This window comes from Lepisosteus oculatus, chromosome 17 (genome assembly GCF_040954835.1).
Source record: "Lepisosteus oculatus isolate fLepOcu1 chromosome 17, fLepOcu1.hap2, whole genome shotgun sequence".
NCBI classification, from domain to species: Eukaryota; Metazoa; Chordata; class Actinopteri; order Semionotiformes; family Lepisosteidae; genus Lepisosteus; species Lepisosteus oculatus.
The window spans coordinates 18,210,199-18,235,405 of record NC_090712.1 but is presented as its reverse complement, the minus strand read 5'-3'; the positions used below and the strand labels follow the sequence as shown (position 1 = coordinate 18,235,405).

The 25,207-nt window shown below is 36.4% G+C and overlaps 1 protein-coding gene across 4 annotated transcripts in view; it reads left to right on the top strand.

The window, feature by feature from the left end:
- The first annotated feature begins 752 nt into the window (after nt 1–752).
- Nucleotides 753–25,207, top strand: part of rps6ka2 (ribosomal protein S6 kinase, polypeptide 2) — a 64,818-nt gene continuing 40,363 nt past the window's right edge. For 3 of the 4 annotated variants that reach the window (XM_069179940.1, XM_015363326.2, XM_006638687.3), the window contains exon 1: nt 754–1,415. In XM_069179940.1, the coding sequence (XP_069036041.1) occupies nt 1,317–1,415 (99 nt within the window). In that variant the 5' untranslated portion in view covers nt 754–1,316. Of the gene's footprint in view, nt 1,416–25,207 lie in introns of all 4 variants that reach the window. The other variant, XM_069179941.1, reaches the window with a different exon arrangement.

Sequence of the window (25,207 nt, the reverse complement as noted above, 5' to 3'; positions counted from 1 at the left end):
GTTTGTTTTTTTGGTTTCTGTGTTGTAGTTATGCCGGTAAGCTTCCTGGGTAGCTGTAAGAGCTGTAGGGGTCTAGTTCTTGATCTCTTTGTAGAAGAAGCCATTAGAACTATTGCTGCAGCATGATTTCTAGTCTCATGAAGACTCACATGAGCCAGGGTAGAATCTAAATCCAAAACACCAAAGTGAACTCTAAAGTACTAAAGATATTCTTACAATACAGGAAAATTCTAGAATTTCGGAAATAAAAAATCAATATGTTTCTGCTTTTTTTCTTTTTTTTTAAACTGGCAAAATGTATGGATCCATGAAGTATTATTCCTACGATGTAATAAAGCTTAGATTGCCATTTCAGATGTGAGCTGAATGTAGCTACTGTATATTGTCAAGTCTTTAATTTCCCACGGTATCAGAATATTCTTGGCTCTACTGGGCATTTTCACTATCAAAGCAGTTTGTATTAAAAACTCACTGCTGTATTTTACATCTTAGGGTCATGGGACCAGCGCCTCATCTTTATCACCACTACTGCCAATTTCCTCCTCACGCCGCATTCTACACCAGGTGACTTACTGTAGATACAGTACTACAGCTATAACAACATGCCTGTGTCCTCCCATTTATACTTAGCATGTAATGAACATTTTTAACCACACAATGAGAAATGCTATCCCGCTTGTTCTTCCCAGGAGAATTAGGGTCTTAGAAGGCTATTTTCCCCCTCCCCCAAACTTCACGCCGGTCTCATTAAAGCTTTCTGCTTCTGAAATTCTGATGCACATGGGGCTACTGTCGTGTCCTGCCGACTCCCTGATGCAGAGCTCTGGGAAGGTGAAAGAGGAAGAAAGACATCTATTATACATGTGGGCTTGTCAGCTGTGCTGCTGGCTGAGAGATGGGAGCTTTCGTCTGCTTAGACCTGCTGTGCATGCAGTTTAAGCTGGGTCTGATTGGGTGTAACAAGACCTTAGGCATAGGAGGGAGCAGATCAGCAGTTTAGATTGCAGCTCTGCATCGTAAGAGCTGAGAGCAGAAAAAAAGAGAGAAGCACTGGGTGTTGAGGACAACAGATAGACTACTGTGCTGGCTTTGATGGCATCTCCAGTTCAGAGCAGTGCACCAAAAGGAGAACACATTTGTGAGCATTAATGGTTTGCTCAGTCATTTCTAATTCTGCCTGCAATTCTGCGTTATGGATTACCAGAAGGTGACAGCGATGCAAGAATAAATCCCTTTTGTGCTGCTGATCTGGATTTTGTTTTAGGGACAAAGACAAGTTGCAATCAGAAGGGAGAAGAGAAAAAAAGCCAGGAACAATGGACATGAACATGCGGAAATTTACGGTCAGGAGGTTCTTCTCTGTCTACCTTCGCAAGAAATCCCGGTCCAAGAGCTCTAGTCTCTGCAAATTAGAGGTGTGTACTCCTGTACTTCTTTTTTCTCTGCAGACAGATAAGACTTTTGGGTTTTGTTGTTTTTGTTTTCTGATGACAGCATCGATGTCTTTGTAAAAGCCTAGTTTAGCAGGATTCACTCCCTGATGCTTGGGAAAGTGCCTGTCTCTGAATGCAGAAGGCAGGTGTGTGGGATAGGTATTTGGACTGGCATTTGCCAAAGGTCAAACGGACTGTTATTTGTTTGAGTAACAGTAGTCCAATATTCCAGAAATATTTCAATGAATGTATCTCTGTATTCCTCTTCTCAGAACTTATTTCATGAATTGTCTTAGGAACCAATATTGTTGCAAATTTATTTTTCTGCTCTTTTATCTTATCCGGGCATTCTTTTAATAGTTTATTGCTGGATCCTTAAAAAAGTAACAGCAGTTCAGGTTTTCATTCTAAATGATGAATTGAATTATATATAATTCTAGATGAATTATGTTCAGTTCTAAATGAAGGGTTTTATGTTATGTAAAAGGGTAAAATAAATTTTAAAAGATTATCTGTGTCTGGCTAAACATAATACCATGTCATTCTACATCCATCCCTATGCAGGTTACCTTATTAAGCTTTTGACTGATATTGCATACTTCAACCTAGAATCTGAAAAATGAAAAAAAACAGCAATAAATATTAATAATTTGTGCAGTATGTCTGCATGTAGATAATGTAGCATCAACCACAGAAGACAAAATAAACAAGTAAACTTTCATGTGCCCCCGAAGATGAACAGCTAAGTAACATTACACACCCTGCGAACTTTAACATTAACATTCTGGAAAGCAGACTTAATGTGTCTGACAAAGAGGGGCAAGAGTTTTCCTGTAGGGTTCCATAACCACTAACATCACAAGTTTTAAAATTCTAGGAACCAAAAAATGTATTCATTGTGTTAAATTAGAAAGTTTTCAAACTTAAGCAGCCCGATAGTTTTGAGGACAGCTTTCAGAACAAGAGTCGCAACACAAATGATAAATTCTTCCCGTAAAAGGATGTTACACATATTAATGTCACATGAATATATTTTGATCGTACCCTTTTCTATTTGGCTTTCAAGAAGTTGTGAGATTTTTTTCTGAGACAAAAAGGCAAAACTTTTTTTTATTTCATGTTTTTATTTCAAGTACATAATTCTCATAATTCTGCTTACTATATACAGTATATATCAGAAAATACATTTTATATTTAAGTTGTTCAACATACTATTTAATTCCCTATAAGTCACCATGATTTTTCCCCTCACTTGCTTTATAAATCTCACACTTACTCCAGTCAGAGTACTAATTTGTAAGGAATATTACCATTGAAATTATGTGTTATTTATTCATCATTATTTATAATAATAGTTTGTACATAAAAATATTATTTATTAATTATTGTTGTTCTAATTGTTATTAGTTTATTATTTTATAATAATAAGTAGAAGAGGCTCTTGGTTTACTATTGAATTTAAAATCTTGTCAAAGCACTGCTTTAAACAAATAAATTACAGTTGAAAGGTAAAAACAGAAGATGAAATAGATATGAATCTGTTGTGTCCATGATACACAAAACAGTATCCTAAAAAAATAAATCACACTCTACTCTTGGGTGCAAAAGGTTCCAAAGTCCTTGAAGGTACTGTACCAACCCATTTATCTTAGTTCCTTTATGCTGAACATGCAAGTGTCCCAACAAGTTGGACATCCAATATGTGACTTGCCTGTCTTTCGGAATGATCAATTAAAGCTCTTATAAACTAGAGCAGAATCCTGGATGTGACAGACTAGATGTGCTGCCGTGCCTGGGGAGTTGAGTGATAAGCTTTCAAAGGAGTGAAGAGACTAGCAAACTACTGCAAGTTTCCTTCTGCATTACATATATCTGGGCTCTGTAATGAACTCAAGATGCGATCGAAAGTGCTTTGATTACATTAAACAGTTTTATACTTCCATTAAAAATAACATTTTTGACCTTTTCCAAGCAAGTGCTTTCTGACGTGCTTCAGACTATTTTATGAGTGCATGTTTTCAGTGTAGCACCGAGATAAACGGGTGAGAGGAAGATCAGAGGGTTTTCTGTAAATGGCTTAAGGGTTAATACATGGATTGCTGTATTACTTAATTTTGGGTACATTACAGTGGCTGATCATTTGATATTACTGTATTAGATGCAGGGTTTAGGCTGAGGAAAAAAATATTCTTTTGAGAGAACTCTCTTTTACTGTGACACTTTAGTGCTTTGTACCATTAATAAACCTTAATAAATTAATGATGTGGCTAATCGCAGGATTATAAAATACCTTAACAAAATACAATCAATAACAAAAAATACATTGAGTAAAATTATTAAGAAACTGAATGCATGTGTAATACAGATAAATAACTTGTTAAACTAACACATAACAGTTTAGTCACGTTTTTTTTCCTTATTAATTTTAGCAGATCACTTAGCATCTTAATAAACAATTTCTCTCTTTCCCAAAGAGTTCACACAAAACTCGTCTCATTTAAAATATACTCCTCTGTATCAGACTTCAGTATAGAGCACAGCACATATATAAACGTTGCAAACTTTATTCCAACTCTGTGTGGGTCAGGTTATTTAAAAGACAAGATAAGATGATACATACATAAAGAATGACTTTGGATGCTAGCATCTGCTTTGCTGGGGAGAATGTATGAGAGTGGGAAACTCCCTGGGCTCCAGTAGGCAGTGGGTTCGAGTCTCTGCTGCAGACTCTGCTGTTGTTCTGTACATTGATGGGGGGACCCGAGTCCCAGTTGATCCAGTCCATCCATCTGTGTGAGTCAGGCCTGCTGGGGATGGATTCGCATCCCATTCTGGGTTTCGGAGTCCTGAGCTCTCTGAATGCTTCACACCTTCAAACCAGGACAAGCTTTTGCCTATTGAGCCATTTTGTGTAGCTTGAATGGAATTACCCACTCTACCTACAGTATCTGCTTCATTGATGCTTTAGGATACCATTCAATCCAGGAGATAATTATTTGATATACTGTAGTTATATACAGTATATGTAATTCTCCTCATTATTGAAATTTTATCATTCTCCTTATCATTGGACTAAACAGAGCTGCATCTCACGTTTGAGAGAGGGTGGATTTTATCACCTCAACAATTAGAAATGTTTAAAACTCACTACTTGTTTCACATTTGATACTGCCTCATGCACAGTCAGGCAGTCAGGTTGCTTTCAGTCAAAAGCTATGTTGCTTTCTTCACCAAATCTATAGGACTGGCAACATTGAGGTATCTTGAAACAATCATGAAGTACTTTTCATTAAAAATGACACATTCAGGATGTATAAAGGGAAGACTACATAGAAAGAGATACAGTAAGTGATCTTGCAGTAACTTGGGCTATATTTAAAAATGCCTACAAAAGTTTAAAAAAATGTTTTGTGATTGAAAGCATGCCCGAAAGAGAGCTGAATATAAACTTTAACCAGTTTTCAAATTAAAATATATCTTATTTCTAAATTTCTTGTATCAAATCAAGCAACAAGTGCTGCTATTCTTAGTATGCCATAAAGGTTGATAAATGCATCGCTGATAGAATCTGCTTCCTCTCTGAGAAACTTCTGCACTCTTGCCTTTTCCAAATCTGATTTCTTCAATTTCTTGCATACTAGATAAATATTTCAAATAAAATGGCTTTCTACAGGAGTAACATTTTCCGTTTGTCTCTGGCCCACTTTGAAGGCATTTCTAAGATACGGAGGTTGACTCTCTGCACTAAACTCTGCTGCTTACAGTATGTACTGTACCACTGAATCAAGCTCACAGAGTTCGCAGTCATGTGTCTCCTTGCTGCCAGGATAGGCACCAGCTCCTCTGCGACCCTGAATTAGAAAGAAGTGATGAGAAAATGGCTGAATGTGTCTCCTCTTCAAGTTTCACTGCACTGCCCTTAGATTTAGAAAAACATGTTTTACTGTTCACTTATATGTTGGAGGTAGATCTATTTCAGTCTATGCACTTTATGTTCCACCTACTGTACCTTAATGTATCCATTGAGAGTGACGTTTTGGAAACAGCTTTAAAGGAATTGTGTTTTCTGACCTTTGAACTTCACTTTATGTATTGGATTTCTTGTAATGACTATTTTTACTGTTCTTGTAGTTTTTTTTTTCCGCTATGACTATGTGTGTTTTATTTTACAATACCTTAAGGCTAATAACCATGAAATTAAAGCTTTATTTGTTTGATTGGTTATTGTAAATGTAAAATCACAATAGAGAGTTTTGTCTGTAAAGTGCCTTTGGGGCTTTTTCTTATTCATGACAAAGTGAATCTTTTGTCATGTACTTTGCTTTCAATACTTCAAAAACATATTGAAATTAAGTTTCCACTTTTTTAATCCAAACATGCAATTTGATAGGACATGCTCAAGAAAAAAGCCCATGCAGGAGACAACCTTTTTAATGTACTCTACATTTTACAGGGAGTGAAATTAAAGGTTTAATGGCATTGCTGAAATAATTATGTAAATCAAAAATACAGAAAATTCACTTTAAGGGCAGTGTTTTAAAAACTATTGCCTAACATTAAAAAATAGGTTATGGAATTTGAAGTATAGAAAATGTCTTAATGCAAACAAGTTATATGTCGTTTTCAACTGCAATGTAAAAGCTCTGAATTTAAAATTGTGAAATGACCTTAAAGGCAGTTCTTTAAGAAAAATACAGCAAACGTTTTGTGATACAGCAAATGTTCCTATTATATGAGGATGACCTTTCCTTGGATGCACTCCTAACATCAATGGTTCTTAACGCCATTACTGGTAAATTTGAGGTCACAGCTTATTAATGTTGCTCACTTTTTCCATGACACATCTAGCTATTCTCATTGATTTTCATTGCGTTAGCTCATCGACTTTCCAGTTGCCTTCTTTTTTATAGGGTATAAGGCTGCCATTGCAAACCGACGGATTCTGCATGTGCTGTACTAGCCGCTGTGTAGTGAAACCTTCAGTGGGGCAAGAATCACCTTTGGTGAATGAAAAGGGGATTGTGAAACGTTTTACTTGATCTGTGTTTTAGAACTCTATCATTGCATGGCATCGTCCTGCAGCCCATTCCACCTTAAGCAAGGAAACAAAGATTTGAAGGTCTCAGTCAGTTCTTCTCGAGAATGTAACCGATCGTCAGTTCATGCATTTTCAGGAACCAGACTAAACCAACAGTCTAAAACAGTATCATGGTGAACCAGAGAGAACCCAGCCGATTCTAGCTAACCATGATTCTCTATAATCATGGCCTTAAACATTGATTAATATTCGTTTATACTGTCATAGAAGCTGAGCTTGTTATTTCAAAAATTATCAGCAAATTATAAGCTAGATGATATACAGTACTACACGTTAAAAAGAAAGCCAAGGCAGAGCATGTATGTGTGCTTTTTTATATTTATTCAAGCTCTCTACAAGAAGGAAATTGTGTTTTAATCAAAAGTGAATCTTCCCAAGTTAAATAATAGAAATCCAACCTCCCCTTTATCTTCTGAATGAGCTGCATTTTACTTTGCATCAATGTGTTCCCTAGAAGAAAGGAAATGGAAAGCAAGGCCAAATGTAATTTCATTGACGTACAGATTGTGCTCTCATTATGTCATTATGTGCATATCGCAGTCTGAAAATACATGAGGTACAAAAGTAAAAAATAATTTCAACGTTTCTGTCAGGTAGCAGTTAGAGCTAATTAGAGGTAGAATTAACTACTTACACTGAATATCCAGACGTTAGCAAATTATAAGTGTCTTTAAAAAATTGTTGATTCTACAGTATTTTACCACTGTGGTTCAACAAACTTAAATAAAATGGTTAGGAAAAGCAGTTAATTTAACTGATTTGAATGTAGATTTCCAGGGGCTGACTGAGCTTTCACAGATGCTGAGTATAAAGTGATCTGGGTGTTTAAGTTTATTCGTATATCAAGTGCTGGTTAAGACAATGTATTTGAGTTTATAACAAAAAGTGTGACATTTAAATCAGGGAAGATCGTGCTCGAGATTTATAACACATTAGTAAGACTCCATTTAAAATGTTATGGTCAGTTTTGAATAACAGTTTTGGGCATATGGGACAAGCCTCTCAACCAGTGTCTGGTTGTCTAGAAATGTCTAGATGAAAATTCAGATTCATTTAGCCACTAAACTACCAAACGAGCAAGATCGACTGACTGTCCTCTCGTTTCAGTTTGTTTCAGCCACAGGAGAATGCTTACACTGCATTTGTGCTCTGATTTATTCTTTCCCTTTTTTTAAAAGGAAGCTTCTTGTCTTGTTTTGACACTGTGTCTCTTTATTGTCTTCAAGAAGGGATCTGACTGTCTGCTACTGGACAGAGTATTCTTCACCCAAAACCTTTTTTGAAAGCGGTTTTACCACACAGAGTAGTCATAACAGAAGGAAGCAGGAGTGGGCATGGGTTTCTTTTTTGTTTGAGAGCATCTCCTTCAATAGGAAGTATATTTTGTGCCTGCCATTGTGGAATCCAGACTATAATCAGATAAAGGATTGAGCACCTGAATTACATAGGAAAACATAAGTAAGACAACGACAAAAAGTACTTGACGTCTGACATACAAGAGAAAAAAAAATCTAACTGGCTGATAGCTTCTAGGCAAAGTCACGGAAGGGCAGAGAAGAGAGCTCTTGTCAGTACTGGATGACAAAGCTGCTGAGAGCAGCCTGCTGTCAATAATTTAATGTCAATCAATTCTGTATGTGAATTGAAAAACAGTAACAAGCTGCAAGTTATATGTATGCTTTTCTGCAACCTAAAGTCATTTTCATTTTTACGATCTCTTCAAAACATTTTAATTACTTTTTTCAAACCTCTTGCATTCCTGTGCTAAGTGTTTAGGCACCCACAACAGGAAAGCAAATTTGTAGTACACTGATATGCTCTACTGTACCTGGCTGTGTGTTGCAGATGTTGTGAAAGATGTGTGTTTGTGATCAGTGAATCAATGTATTTATTTTCCTACCGCAACTGTTGGCACAACATTTAAAAATGTGGTTTATAAAAAATAAATCATAGCCACAGAGATTAGATTTTATATTTACAATTGACTTCTAAGAATAGCTTCTCTGACCTTTTTGACCAGGATGCTGAATGTTCAATCTCTTTGCTAATATGCATTCAATTTAATCAGCCTTCTTCTTCGTAGCCAGAACACTATTTGTAATTTAAAGCTACACAACACAATCCATAGTTCTGTACTAATCTGTCCAACACATGACCTGAGAAAAGCTTAAAGGAACAATAAAATGAGACAATAAAATGAATGTTATGCAATCATTTATTTTTCCATTTCTGTTTATGGAACTTAAGAATTTGTTTTCATATTTGTCCTTTTTTAGCTATTTCCTTTGATTTCCAAAACTGCTGAGCGGATTTAGGAAAGGACAATGGTTTTGAAACTGAGGGGAAAAACCTCTTACTCTTAAGCGGTTGATATTAGGAGGCTAAAGAAGATAAGCACGCAAAAGGTGTACAGTGTGTTGTACAACAATTGTCTGCTTGTAGTCAAAGTCCATAGAAACCACTTTTTTCCTGTCTTTAGACAACACAAAATCCACAAAAGCATGATAAAGTAATCTCTTTTGCACTTACAGTACGTTTTTGTCCCGAACTTTATATAAAATATAACACTCTGACCTGAATGTTGAAGTAAGGAAAACCTTAATAACAATAATCAGGCATCCACCAGCTGCAGGTACAAATGGGCTCCAGGTTGTTTTTAATGAGAAACGAGATGCTTTCTATTAGCTCAAAATTGGGTTAAGCAGCAAGAGCAAAACATAACTGATATTCTTACTACCTGGTGGCAAAATATTGGGAACATGAGGATTTGTTGTAATAGAGACATATACTTTAGAGGGTCTGGCTGCAATACAGAATCTCAGAATCTCGACTATTCAGAGCTCTCACTGTTACAAGCAATAACGTCAAAGGACAAGCTAACCGATATCTAGACCCTTTGATTATGCTGGTTTCACGAATTGTTCAAATAAAGGTTGCTCGTAAATGTGGGTGTTCATTTCATCATTCTAGGGCATCATCCTGTATGACTACCTTGCCCATGCACTTTAAATGAGTCCTCACCCATTTTGAGAAACTGCCTACCCCTAACTTTAATCCAGTAAGATTTTCTCTGTTCATTTCCTGATTCATATGATGAGGACAAAATAATTGTATGAATAATAATAAGAAGGAAAACTCCACAGCTTTGTGTTGGTAGCTTTTAAGTCACAGCCTTCTCTTTGACTTTTTAGACAAAAAAAAAGAATTTATTCAATCTATAACTGTTAAGACTAAAAAATAAAATACTATACATTAAACCATACATACATGAGACAAACACAATTTTAATTGTATTTAAATAGTAACTTTAATTAGTTACTTATTGTTAACTGAATTTATGCTATTTTTATCATTTCCACTTAATGGAAGTACGCTTGGAAATTAGATCTTACCATTTGTGATTGTTTTATAAATTATTCATAGGTTTTAGTAATTGCTTTTCAAGATCACCATGTGTGTGTTTTTCTGACTTTTGCTTTTGCTGCAAGACTGGGATGAATGCGTTGAAAAGGCAAAGTACAACTTGAGTAGGAAATCTTATTTTGCGACAGATCACACTATAATAACAGTGGAAAAATGGAATCTGTTTTCTGCCTCTTCTCCAGCATGCGACTGCCTGTAATCAAGCCAACAGTTCGAAGTAAAGCCCACCCTGTACCTTTGGTTTAAAGCGAATGATTTGCCCAGTGAGCATATATTCAGTAGAATTTGTTATGTTACTGTTACTGTACATGGACAACATTTTATCCTCAATATTTTTTATACATTCTCAAGGAAAATGGGTTAATATCAACTAAATGAATAAGGCGGCAATAGATGCAGTGTTAGTATTCCCGACCCCCGGCGTTGGGGCACTGGGTTCTAGGGTTCTCTCTGAGTGGAATTGTGCCCTATGTTCACTTTTTCTATGTTCACCAAAGACTTTATAGTGCTGTAGGCTAATTGGCTTCTGTAAAAGTGGCCCTGATTTGAGTGTGCATGTGTTTGTGTCCATGTGTGGCCTGCGATGGATAGCCATCCCATCCAGGGTGTATCCCAATGCTCCCTGGGATAGGCTCTAGGCCACTGTGACCCAAAATCATATAAGCAATGGAAGAAAGGGAGTGCAATAAAAAACAAACACCTGAGAACTCTGCTTCAAGTCTAATAATGCACATTGTGTCTGGAATAGATTGTCCTCTGATGCATAAGAATGGGAAGCAGCTGGCAAGTTACACACCAATAAAGCTGTCATCTGTGCTGTAATTAATGTTAGAACGTTATGCTCCCGGTGTTCCCGGTGTCCCGGTGTAATGTTCTCGTTCTGCTCCCGGTAGGAAAAAACATTGAAAAGTAAAACTGCAATGCTATTGTTGATTGTCTTTTGCAACAGGATTGTAATCTTCTGAGATTATGCTTAATCTTGGTCAGAAAGATATGATTACTCAAAATGCTTACGTTTTGTCCATTTGCCAAGTAGGAAAACTTTCACCTTCCTTGACCGTGTTTTACTATCAGAGCAGTTGGTGCAAACCTACCATGAATTAAACAAATTAATCTTTCAAACCCTGCTGTTTGTCAAATAGAATACTTAACCCCTTCAAAAGAATCCAGCCATTATTTCACTGACCTTCCTGTCTGCAATTTTTACCAGGACTTCAGGAAATAAAAGCCAGTATTACCCTTCAACTTGGATCTCACTTCCCCCTTCTCTTAACAATACACTAATTTATAATAATAATCCCCATTCATTTACAGGGAACATCTTTTCACACCTTTCATACAGATTCTCTTTCGTTTGCATATTCTTTCTCACCTGCGCCCATTATCATCTGCTCTGTCCTTTGTTGTGTGATTTATATCCCTGCTCCCTTCCTCTCTCTCCCCCTCCCACCTGAAAAAGGTCCAATAGCCTCATGTTGAACATTGTGTTCCATTGTGTTCATTCTTTCTACTTTTCAGTGTGGAACTGGCCTTTACTTGTACTGTCAAAAGAATATATACTTTACTTACACATTTGAATATTATAACATTTTAATCATTAGGACAGTATTGACAAGACTGGGGCATATTGTACATAAATCTGTATCTTAAAAACAGTGCACCATGGAGCATTTTAAATGTGATACACCTACACATGGGACCACAGGGAATATACAGCTTTTCTCCTTTAGGGTCCTGATCCCTCATATATATCTTGCTTTACAAGAGGGGGCAAAAGCAGATTGATTTATAGGGACAAAAACAGATTGGGGATGTGTCTTGCTTCGTCTCTTTTGTAAATGTAGCAATTTGTTTTACTTCATGGTGCATAATTTGGGTTGATTCATTAATGTAAACTAAAGCAATTAAGGCTAACCTTGATTAGCTCCTGACTCCTGACTAATCAGAATGCTGCACTGAGGGCACATGACCTATTGATCCAGTCTCAGAGCGTTGATATATCAGCCTTGTCATGAACAATGGCCTGAAAAAAAAACATTTGTCTTTCATATCTTATTGACATTGACGTTTATATCTCAGTGTTTCAGGTTTTGCATTAATTTTAGTAACCACGTATACAGTACATATTTTAAAAGTATTATGGGTTTTAGAATCGAGAAAGGAATGTATATGCAGCTGCTCAATGTACAGTGTACATCAGATTGCACAACCATGACCAACCAATGAAAATGTTTGAAAAGATGTTTATTGATATTTCAGTAGTTTTAATAATTTTCATAATTCAGCATTTTTACAGAGGTGCTGGCCTTTTGAAATAGCACTGGTTTGGCACACCACTGTGTAAAGCAATTTTACAATTTTACAGTGCATTAGGTTATTCTTTATGCCAACACATCTTTACATCATACCGTACATCTTGAGTTTGTGCTACTGGGCATGGCTGCTGATTGAGTTTAAATAAGAGACTCCCCGGCATTTTGCCCTTATCCGTGTTACAATAATGGTATAATACACTGTTACTTTCATATTCAAGTCTAAATAAATCTCAGCACCTGTGTGCAAACAATATACTGTATAATAGCTACATATTAACATGCTCCCACAGATCAGGGAATACCAAGTGAGGCTACTAGTGTCAAGAACAGTTCTTTCCGGGCCCTATGCGGACGACACGATCCAGAAGGTGAAGAAACAATAGTGAAAAATATCATGCAGGACTGGGTCAGGAGACAGGGGGGCGTGTCCAAGGTGAGCAGGTGTCCAGGGCAAGTGAGTCCGGGGTGAACAATCCAACTAATATTTATGGCTAATATTTGCAACCGCAGAGAGTTCTTGGGCCCAGCACCATATGTCTAACCTCCACTAGATCCTTAACATCTAGTTAAGACACCCTAATGTACTCAAAGGTAACATCATTTATTGTCTTTTAGGGACATACTTATACAGACAGGTGAAAATGCTGTCACATACTAAATAATCCTCTACATGTGAATCTGACCTCTAAACTCATGTTTAGCTCCTAACAATGTATCCAAATAAACAGGCGTGACAAACTGTGACTGGTAGATTTACAAAAAGAAACTTTATGGAAGCCGAAATGGAAATACAGCTCTATTTATGAAGTCCCTTCTGTAACAGGGTTTGATTTATCAAGGAGGAAGCCAGTAATGTATTGTAGATGTGATGTTGCTTGTAACGCATTCTTGTCTTGTCATTTGTCTCCCTTCCTACTCTATGTTTTTTTGCAACCCTATATGTCACTTGGAGTCTTCTTTTAAAAAAAATGGAATCTCCTCATTAGCAGCTGGTCATCTTCTGAAAGTGGTCTGGCCATCTGCTCTACCACTTCCATTGGGCAGACACAGGAACACACATTTTTTTAAGCCTGATCATTTCCTGGTTAAGACTTATCAGATCTTGTCAAGGTTTGAAAAGACATACAGTATGGACCCAGAATTCCAAATAAACTGAAGCAAATACAATGTCCTGACAGAATAAAATGTCTAACTCTGAAACTTTGAGAGCAGTTTATCTCATTAAAAGTACAGTACATATCTGTTAGAGTTTCTATCCTGTGTAATGGGGTTACTGGACAATAACCAGCGTTAATGTACCAGTCTGCTGCTGTGCACCTGCCTCGCCTGTTGTTTCTAGGGATTATTCCCATGCCTGATCCCAGCCTTAGACTCAGAACCATTTCTATTTTTGAGCTAGAAAATTTGTCTCCATTGTCTCTCTATGGGTGACCTGATCCTGCAATTCTCTATTTCTACCTTAGGTATTACAAACCAAATGCAATAGGTACAACTATTCACCTGTCTAATGTGACAACTTAAATTTCAGACAGTAAATCTAAAAACACTTTATCCTTCAAGAAGTCAAAGGATTATATAAAGTATAAGCACTGTACCATGCATGTCATATTAGTACCATGCATGAAGATTTTTCTGTGTCTGTATATTTTTTGAGCCTCTTTAAGCTTTTCTGCACATAAAGAATCTTTATTCAGGCTGAAAAAAAATATGACTCCTTAAAATCCCTCATCATCTACAGAGCTAAGCAGGGGATTGTCTTTCACAATCATCTTTGCTATTAAATCAGTGATTTTCTCATCAGAAGCATCGTATCAGCAACTGCTGCTAATAGCAGATGTTGATTGATCACACATCATACTGTGTCATTGCAGGGCTATTGTCAATTTGTTGAAAGAAAAAGAAGAAAATCAACATAAAAATCCCACTAAACATTTGAACATCCTGTCAATGGTTTCTGAAAATCATCCAGTCCAAATCAGTAAAAGATAGCAAAAAAAAATCAACACAAAGAGGAATTAATACTTGTTCTGGAATGAAAAATAATTAAAACTTTAGCTCACATAATCTTATGGAAAACATGTCAAGATAGGCCTTTTGCAAGGGCAGAAGAATTGTAAAAATATAAGCAAAAAACTCAGGCTTAATAATTACTTCCAAAGGGAATTTAACATGCACCCCTCGATACAATCTGGCAACAACAGAATGATTCAGAGACTAGAGATACAAAAGTTGTTAAGTCCAATTCGTGTTAAAGCAATACGGTAAGATTTACCTGCAGTGGAGAAAGTCTGAACACTAAATAGCCAATTTATATTTCCAAGCCGGTAACTTCTTCCTCTGAGCCTCTGAGACTTCCTTGATCCAGAAACTGCTTCTCAAGGGAGTTACAATTTCTCAAAAAGCAAATACAAAAATTCAAGTAGGGTGAAAATTTAAATAAACAATGCTATAAAAACACAAGAAAAAAGGTTTAATGTACTGTGGCAAAACATACCACAGAACAAAATGGGATTCAAAAATGCAGGGATGATAGGGATTGTTTGGGTTATCATGCTATTTTGAATCAAATATCAACTGATGTTTTTATACCACTCCACATTTATTTTTGAAATACATCAATACAGTTGTTTAAAATGTAAGTTGCATTGGATAAAGTACTGTAGTATGACAGCAGCAGTCATAATAATAAGAAGGATGAAAATAATTATTTGCAGTATACAGTATGTGCCATTTTACATTCCAAAGGATACCAAAGCAATTTGCTCATATAGGAGGGGGCCTGTTTCATCTACATGCAACACTGATGTGCAGTGACCATCTGCGTCATGGATAGCAGCCATTCTGCATTATCAACCTCACTGCACATCAGATCAGGCAGACAAATGAAAAATTACTTCACCGACTGAATTAAGGGCAAATATTAGGAAGGTCAGGACAAACAAGCCCTGAGTGAATTTTATTTTTTTAGGAGTTAACACCCCTACTCTTACAAACTGTGCCCAGGGATCTTTAATGACCAAAAAGGCAAGACCTCAGTTTAATGTCTGGTCTGACATTATCCTAGAATGAGGATAGAACATAGAGTACAAATGATAATTACCATCTGTACAACCTTAGATGTAATAAAAGCATGACACATTATGTCAATGGCTCAGTTCTGCTGCACTTTTGTGCCATACAATACTTGCAATTTTCCAGTCAATGGTACAGTATGTCACCCTAACTTGAGTGACTTTTACAGGGTGGTCTATAAATTAATGATCTATAAATAACATGCCTCATTCCTTTAATTCAATTGACAGGATACCATCAGGCAGATAAGCTTGTGAAAGAGGTCCTATACCTGCCATTTCTCTGCCTCTCTAATGCATGTATTATAAATACAAAGCTTTATCTTTCCCCAGTGTGAGGTATTGTAAATTTAATCCTTGCTAAACACCTGAGAGAAATAGCTATTTTCCTTTCATCTTCTAAATAATTGCATTGTAGTCTCTGATACATTATCCTTCCTTTAGCAATTTTTGGCTTTTGCTCTTTATTAACTCTTTCTTGGTCTTTAAAATAATTTTGGACCTGTGCTGGTTGTGCTTCCCTTTAACTGCATTTACTTTTTAAATTCCTTTGCGAATTACTTTTTGACCCTTATGTTTTACTCCAATAAAGTGTCACACTATTTGGACCAAAGTTTTCAAGTCTTTCATTTTGTTTGTTCCAAGACGTAAGAGGTGAGAAGGAAGTCATGAGAAAGAGAGAATTTGGAGAACCATACTGAAGACCTCAGAAAGTTGAGAGTGAGAGGATGGTGAATACCAGCTCAGGACGAAGAGGCGCGTGGAGGAGGCCTGGGCTCTACAAGGGCCGTAGCGCCATGGGGCTAGGTTAGTTATACTGTTGGGTTATGCGATCTCCTTTTGATTGTAATTGGGTCCTTCGGTCAACCATGTTAGTTGGCGTAGTTGTCGCTGTGCGGAACTGATCCCACAGCTATTTCCTCCAAGTCATACAGTTGTGTTGTTGTGTTCTTACACCTGGGTAGATGTGTTCAGGTCAATTGTAACTTTCTTATATTTGATTGTACAACTAGAGTTAGTTATTGTGGAGCCTGTATGGAACCTGAGATCCCAATAATTTATCTGGCAATGTTCTTGACCATACTGTCTTCAGAGCAAGTTCCTTCTTTCTTTTACTGGAGCACATACATATGGAGTCACTCAATAGAATTCCATATCCTTCCCCGGTTTTGATTGTCCATTTGTGGCTCATCATGTCTTTCTTATTATGACCCTCAAACAAGCCTGGTGGTAATGGATGGTGTCCACATGCACATGGCTCCACAAGGAGCACATAGCAGAACAATATTACCGCTGTGCCCTACACTGTCCTACAGTGCCCACAAAGAGCATCGAATGGAGAGACACCACCTTCACTGATAGCACTGCAAGTTCACAGGTACTGTAGCTGCCAAGTCCCACAGATGGGTGCTGCGAATCACTTGATCCCTAAGAGTAAAGGTATCAGTGACATCTGAACCAATGTGCCAAGCAAGTGCTTTTGCTTATGGAGCATCACATTGGATTCCATGAGTTCACAAATTCATACGTCTGTTGTCAAGATTCTTGTCATTCATAATCAGGGATTAACAAAAAGTGCAAAATGAGATGCAACCTCTACTTATATATAAGAAACCTGCATGATACTCAAACAGAGCGGCATTGCATAATTAATCATTTGGAAGTCTAAATACGTGCTACCACTGTACATTTCCAAATTTGCTGTATATATTCTAGTGTAATCTATTAGTACATACTGTACTATAGTATGGTATACAGTATACAGGTATGTAATGTATAATGCAGAACTACAGCAGTCAATCTGCTTCATTGACATCATTACAGCTTGAAACTGTAGTTTAGGAAGATCAAATAATCAAAGTAGAATATAATGGTCCCTAATGTACTGTATCTAATTTGACAACATCCTTGTATCATCACTTCCCTTCCGCCATGGATATTACAAAGTAAAACCCACTAAATGTGCATTTTATGTTGAAGTGGATTTAAATGTAAACTCAGTATCGAAAATGTAGTGACAGTTACAAAAAATGAAAATGTATGGAATGGCAGGGAAATGTAGTTCCTTCTAAATTAAAAAAAAAATTGGGGGACATACGGTTCACCCAAGCAATACTGCTGTTACCATATCAATATGAGTGATGAATACCCTCCTCTTCTTCTCTTGATGTGATATAACAACACGGACAGCAGAGGAACTAAGATTGTATTTATATATGTTATTTTTAGAGCAACAGTTTCCATAGTACCCACAAGTAGTTCTCTTTGGCTGCCTTTCGGCACGGAATTTGAGGATTGTTTTTTGCCGAGGATGCAGCCAACCTACCAGAAGATTTTGATGTTAACTTCTCAATGTTTTGACCCACAGGGTCCCGATAGATTGGGGAAGAGGGGGTGAAGTCAGTTATACATTTCTAAGCCCTCAATGATGATTTTTTCTCAGACTGCTGATTACATGTTGACTTCAATTTCGAAAATAAAAAAGATTATAGATTTCTCACATATACTGTAACATTACAGAGGTCTGAAACTCAAAAGCAATCATTAAGTTTCAATTTTAAAAATGACTAAGTGAAGGGTGCTGCACCCAAGCCCAGGTGATGTCTGGCACGGACAGGTTTGTCTCAGGATGAACCACTGTAATTGTTTGAATTTGAGCAACTCCGCAAAATGTTCAGACCACTTATCTTTTAAAACTGTAATTTCAACTTCAAGATCTGAATGCTTTATTTACATTTTAATTTTGCTCTCAGTCATATGTTTACTTTCAATATTTTAGCTTGCTGACATATGTGTGTGTGTGATTACTGTTTGTATAACCAGTATTTCCAAATTTTAGTTTTTGACGCAACATTTACTGTAGTGTAATATAATTACCATGCTCAAGTGTTGCATTCGAAAACGAATTTTAGTTAGTGCATTGTTGATCTGTGTTAACCTTGATTAATGCATGAGAGTGGAATGATAGTTCTGTTGTTGAACTCATATAGGATGTCTTTGACGCCTACGAAACTCAATCAGTTTCACTCAAGATACCGTCTATAGAATGTGCCAGTGGCAATAAGTCCACTTTTTACTCCTTAATACTAAATGTTGTGTCAATATAAGTAATACATACTTTACATACTGTACATGCTTATGAAAATTAAGAAACCTTTGTTGTATCTGCTTTTATTCAGACTATCAAAACCAGGATTATTTTTACAGTATGGTATGTGAAGTTTCAGATCTGCTCCCTTTGTAAAATACTGTATTATCTGGCCCATATTAAGACAGGTACTGTTGTTACCTACTGAAATTCTCCTTGGTTGGGTGATGATCTGTGTGTTACAAAATCTATTGGTCATAAATTGGAGAAGATGTAGTGAATCATTACAGAAAAATAACACTTATTTTCCCACATTAGAAGTTATAATCAGGAAAACCCCAGAGTTCTGTATTTGACCTTAGAAACTCAGTTGTTTCCTAATGTAATTTCCCATTCATATGTCTCGAATTTAGTGTCCAAATTACAGTATCTATCTTAGGTGACGTTTTAAGATGTTTCAACTTCCACTGGTGTTCCCAACTCCCAGCCAGCACTTACAGGACTCCTGACTGCCGGCTGTGCAGGATTCACACTGGTAACAGTCCTTAATGCTGCTGATTTGTTTTCTTTCCTAAGGACAACAATCTGTCCTATAGACTCATTCCTTTCTGCTCTTTGGAAGGCCCAACCTGTTGTTATAGGTCCTATTTTGTTATATACCTCAAATACTAATATCCATCCATTTTCTAAAACCTTCTTCCAATTCATGGTGGCGGAGGAACAGGAGCCTACCCAGGCCAGCAACTGGCACAAACACACACACCAAGGCCAGTTTTCCAACAAGCCCATTAACCTACCACTACAGTATGTATTTGGACTGTGTAAGGAACCCACAGAACCCAGAGCAGACCCATACGAACACGAGGAAGACATCCAAACGCCATGCAGATAGCACCCCAGGTCCAGAATCTACCTCACCAGCATTGAGGGGGCAGCAGTGTTAACCATGGCACCACTATGCCACCCCTATTTTTTATTATTTCGTAAATATTTATGGACCAGATCCTGAGTCTTTCAAAGTAGCCACCATTATCCCCTCACTTGTACTAAAACTAATCTCGACAACAACATTCTTTAAAAGTATTGGCCTACTTCAGTCCCACGATTTTGTATAAGGGACTGAGACAGGTGGGTGGCTTCACAACTGAAAGCCCATTTAAGTGCAAATTCTATCTGGAAAGATCCAAACATGAGATTAAATCAATCTATAGTACTAAAACAGCTCCTGTTTGTATTCTGAATGACCTACAGTATAACTGAACTGTGACTTAAGTATATTTTTGGGTCATTCGATGCAGTAGATTGGATTTTCCCGTGATGTCTGGAGTGCTAGGTATTCATGACTGATACTGTGTTACTTCCGGTTCTACCTTATGGACTATGGATATAATGTCTGACTGTGTCCAGATTGACCCTGGCAGACTGCTGGATAGGGGAGTACTGTAAGGATCTACTCTCGGCCCAGATAGTGGTTTGCTCATTCAAAGGCTTAAGTGAGGCTTCTAACTAGACTTTATTATTTTGTTTTATATTAGCTTCTTTTAACAAGATTGATATATCTTGTTTCAAATCCTTGAAATACCTTTTTGTGTCCATGGGATACTGTAGGATTTGTTCCTGATTGATTAGTCATTCTCCATCTGGACAAAGGCTCTTGAAGTAATAACTTTCTACTCATTAGTTCCTTATCTTTCTATGTTGCATTTTAAGTCCTAGGACTACAACTGCTTGAATCTCTGTAATTTATCAAGTAGTCAGCAGAGAGATACATATTTTGATACTCTAATAACCCAGTACACCGAGATAATCATAATAATAAAAGGTGGTTAACATTTATATAATTAATCTTCAATTTAATTGGTTTTCCATTGTGGTTGTGATGCTAATTTGTAGGAGCTGCATAACAGATTGTACTTTGTTAAGGGGTGTGATGTGTCAGATAGCTACAAGATAACATGAAACCTTAAGAATAAAGGTTGGTGTTTCATTATCACACTTTTCTTATATTCAGATCATGAATATCAGACAACAACAAGAATGATATAAGAAAAGCAAATAAGCAACAGTAATTCTGATTTCCCTTTTAGTTCCTAAAGTGCCTTTTCTGATGACAACATTTAAACATTTTCTTGAATATCTGTTTACTCCTTCAAGTACTGGATATTTCACATCCACAAAAGCATGATTCTAATACATAGTTTAAAACCACTTCAATCCAGTCTAGCATTTACTACTGCTAAACCAATGCATACTGTTCTAACTATAGAAAAGCACCTCAGTCAGTTAATAATACACTGCGTCTGCCTAAGGTGCAGCAGGAATGTTGTGCTTCAGCATTTTAAGTAAGGGGCAGTAGAAGCCCTATTACAGAACCATCTAACTTCAGGTGAATGTCCTGTTTGTGAGCAAAAACAGCTACCTGAAAGACTGTCATTAAATGATGAAGAATTCCTGTTGTGTTTTTTTGACAGCAATATTATACACTGCATGATGTCATTCACATAACATTTCCTTACTGTTATTTTAGATCAGGGTATTTATATTGTCCTTTAGATCTGAATAATGAGCCCTAAAGTTTTCTTCAGTTGACAATTCTGTTGTCTTAAAACATAGTACAGATTCACAGACAAGTCTGTTTTTCAATTCAGTGTGAATTTTCACAACTAACCAATATAAACAAAATTATCTGACAATAATTCTACTGTTTGCAATCTATTAGTTCATTCTGTACTGAAAACATATTGGGCATTCATGCACAACATCTACCTGTATATGATCTAACATCTCTATTTAGATTTAACATTAATACTAAATTAATATCATGCCTAGAACTTATTAAGCAAGATATTCTACATACACAATTGTTTCCTAGAAATTACTACTGTTTTACATGTGACTTAAGCAACTGGTCACTATGATTAGACCCTAGAATGTGATACAATTCTGAGAGTTCTCAGGTCTAATCCATCACAAAAAAATCTGCTCAGTGCCTCTATCTTCTAAATGATGTGCAGCCACTTAATCTAATAACTACTTTTGCAGAAATAATCAAAACCACTAAAAAGCAGCAGGATCAGGAATAAATGCGTTTTAGAAATTGCTCTTCATATCACTGCATTGACTGAAGAGGTCCTTTGATCTTGCCATTGTCTTGTTTTTCAGATTTTTTTCCGATTCAGATTAATTCTATTTTACAGTTAAGGGTTTAGCTGCAACCATCATCCTACTGATTATGGTGTAGAAAGCAATTAGCAATTAAATGTGTGAGTGGCTGTTACACAGTTTCTGCAGGCTTTATCCTTGACAGCCAAACAGAGGCGGATTGTGACTAATTCCTGGCAGGTTGGTTACTTTCTGCAGAGAGCTCAAGGTGACAGTGTTTTAAAACTGAGCTACAGTACACCAAAGAAAGCAAGTGAAAACAGGAAACAACAGCACTGGATTTTGCTTTGAAAAGCAAACTCTTGGTGCAAGGACTTTTAGGGCATGTTTTTTCTTTTTCAAACCTGCAGCTCAAAGGAAAGACACAATAGGGTTTCAGCTTTCATACTAGAATTAAGAAATACTGTAAAACTTTGGCAAAAACACTAACCTGCTTAGTGGACTCTTACTTTGACTCATTAGAATTGTTAACAACCAGCTAAAAAATGAAATCACAGTCTAACTGATTGTTAATCAATTTCTTTCATAATTAATTAGATTAAATAATTAAATGCCCAAAGGTAATTAAAAATATTTATTCTGTTGTTGCTAAACATAAAATACATCAGAGACATACTGAGACATTTTCAAAATGAGTCTCATTTTATGTGAATTAAAGACAGAAAATTAAATTCTAGGTGCCCTTACCCTATAAGAGAGGTTTCTTTGGTTCAAAATGTTTTTTTTTAATAATCCTGGCAAGCAGAAAACAATATTGTGTTATCAGATTTGGTACACTGTACTGATGTATGCTTGTTAAGGTCTATATGAAAAGACTGCGGTACATTACACATTTCTTTCTTAACATGTTATGAAACAGATTGCTCTTGAATGTGTTAAAATATGCACAGAGACTTAATTACCTCATGTGTTTTGTTTATTTTCACAATCTTTTAGTTAAGCTACCAGCTGTCATGCTACCAAATTGCCAGATCATTGTGGCCTTATGTGCTTTAGCATTTTAAAGGTGAATGTATCTCAATTTTGTAGATAGACCATATGCTTATAATGGAATTCCATTAAACACATGTCTGTGTTGAAATCCTTTAATTAATTAGAGTTTTAAATAGCTCCCCTCTCCTTTGCAGATGTGCAAGTATCTTAATCCTCGGGGTGTAATTATAGATAAATAAAACTGAATTCTGTTTCTTTAAAGAAGTTATGTGTTTAATTAATGCAGAGAATTTAAGAGTAAAACTAACTGAACTATCCTTTTGCCAAAAATAAAAGCCTTAACACTTTAAAAACTGCAGAGGAAAACGTATTATGTGACGAGTTGGACTTTGGACTTTGTATCTCAGACTAGCAAAATATAATTAAATTTTAATTAGTCTTGAAAAGCCAGAATAAATTATGTACTTGTAGTTGCCAATCCTGGCCATTGTCTCTGGATTTCCATTCCACCTGCGCTGGTAACTGTTGGTGCTAATTGATGCTTTTAATTGTTCTGCGTTTTTAGACTTCTTTGTTTACCTGTTTTTGCCTGAGTGTGTACTGTAGTTCAAGAAAAGTACTTCAGCATGCAGATCTTTAAATAGATGCTCCTCAACTTGTGCTTTATTTCTTCCTAGACAGCTCTCATTAGGTGACCAATTCATGATGAGAAGGCACAGGTAGGAACAGAAATGCATTGAAAACTCCTTTAATTAGGTTTTTTCTCTCTCAACTGGTACCTATATGTGTGTAGACATTTATATTCAAATGCTCAAGAGAAACATTTAATGATTTTAATTTATTAAATTTTATCATGAAAAATATACCAATTTACAAGTGTATTTCTCAGCAGATATCCATTGTAATGCAGCTGGTTGACCCAGCTAAGCCATATGAAACTGACTTTTGATTGCACATTTATGTACAGGTACATAATGTATAGGTACATATTGAAAAGGAAATGGTCCTTTTTACCCCCAATATTTACCCCCAGTATTTTGTTCATCTTCATTACAAGTCTAATGATTCACTAGGACTTTGAATAATCCTCCAAGCCTGTCCATAAGCAGTCTTAAATTCACATCAGATTCTTCAAAAGCTTGATCACAACCATTTGTGGTAAACTATACATGAGCATCCAATGTGAAGTGCAGTAGTACTGTAGCTATTCTATTACATTTACCTCTCAAATCTAATTGACTCCTTGTCAAGTGCTCCTCATCATTATCATCATGTGATCCTCTCAGAATATCCATAAAGTTAAAGGGCTACTTTTTGTCCTTTTGTACTACTACACCATCCAAATCTATTTGGATTAACTGGTATCTGCTTGTGTAAAAGAAAGAAAAACATTGGAAACAACAGCACAATGTAGCATGTCAATGAATGACAGCACCTCATGTAGTACAGTGTTCTCAGTCATCATACTGGGGCCCTGGTCTGCTTATTCTGGAGCACAGGAGAGCCCCTCCCACTTCCACCACTACTGTATGCTGGACCAATACAGCATGAATAAAAAAAATAAACATAAGAATCAATGATATTCTGATCTTAACTGATTTTTTCAGAAGTGTCACTATTTTTCCAAGCATTATGCTCCTATTGTTTTGTAGGAGTAGATCAGGATATTCATAAAACATACACTGTCCTCTCGCACTTTCATCTTGTACAGTTTGACAGTAGGAACCAAGGAACACCTACTACAAATTTGCATTTTAGATTGTCTGACATAGTCACATTATGATAAACTAATATAAAGCCACACTAATGACTGTAATCTCTTTGACTTTGTGCCTGAATCTTTTAGCTTGCCAGTACAATATGTGAGTTACATATTAATTGTGATGTAGCAAACATTGATGTCCGATTTAAACTCTCATAATAGAAATACCCTGTGATTGCTGATTGGCATGAGAAGAAAAGCATATTGGTGCACAAAAGAAACACATGATTTAGGTCAGATGGATTTAACAAATATTTTAAAGATAGACATCAAACAAAATCACAATAATATGTGCTCATCCTCAACTATTAACACTATTCTTGCAATGCTTGTGCAAGGACCTGATCAGCCTCTGGACAGACTGCTGTGGGATATTTTGCAGCTGACTGGCAAGGGTTGATTGGTCACAGTAGCCTCCTGTGTTTGTGAGTTGTTTCCTCAGATGCTCAGAGAAAAAGCTGACAAGAACATAATCGTATCATTATTATTTGATTTCCTGCCATTGTAATCCTAGCGCTGTGTGGTTTGTTTCTGGACTAGTCTGATGTTTCCTGAAGGAGAACACTTCATTCTGTATGTAACATCTCTCTGAGACAGCCCAGAAAGACCTTTAAATATGCATATAGCAACTATCACTGGTACTTGGTTGTATTTGTAGATGCTCTTGGTTTAAATAAAATCATGTATTATAAATGACCAAATACCAAACACTAAGCACTTGGTATTTTTATTAAATCACATTATTTGAACTCGGTATTCCATATCTCAAGCAACAATATTACAAAAAATAATTAACAAATGTTTTCCCTCACAATTTGAACTGTAAATGAAATTCAGTATTTTGGTGAAAAACAATTGTTGCATTTTTGTTGTACATCTGTATAGTGGTTTGTGTACATTCCGTAAATGCATAAACAGTTGT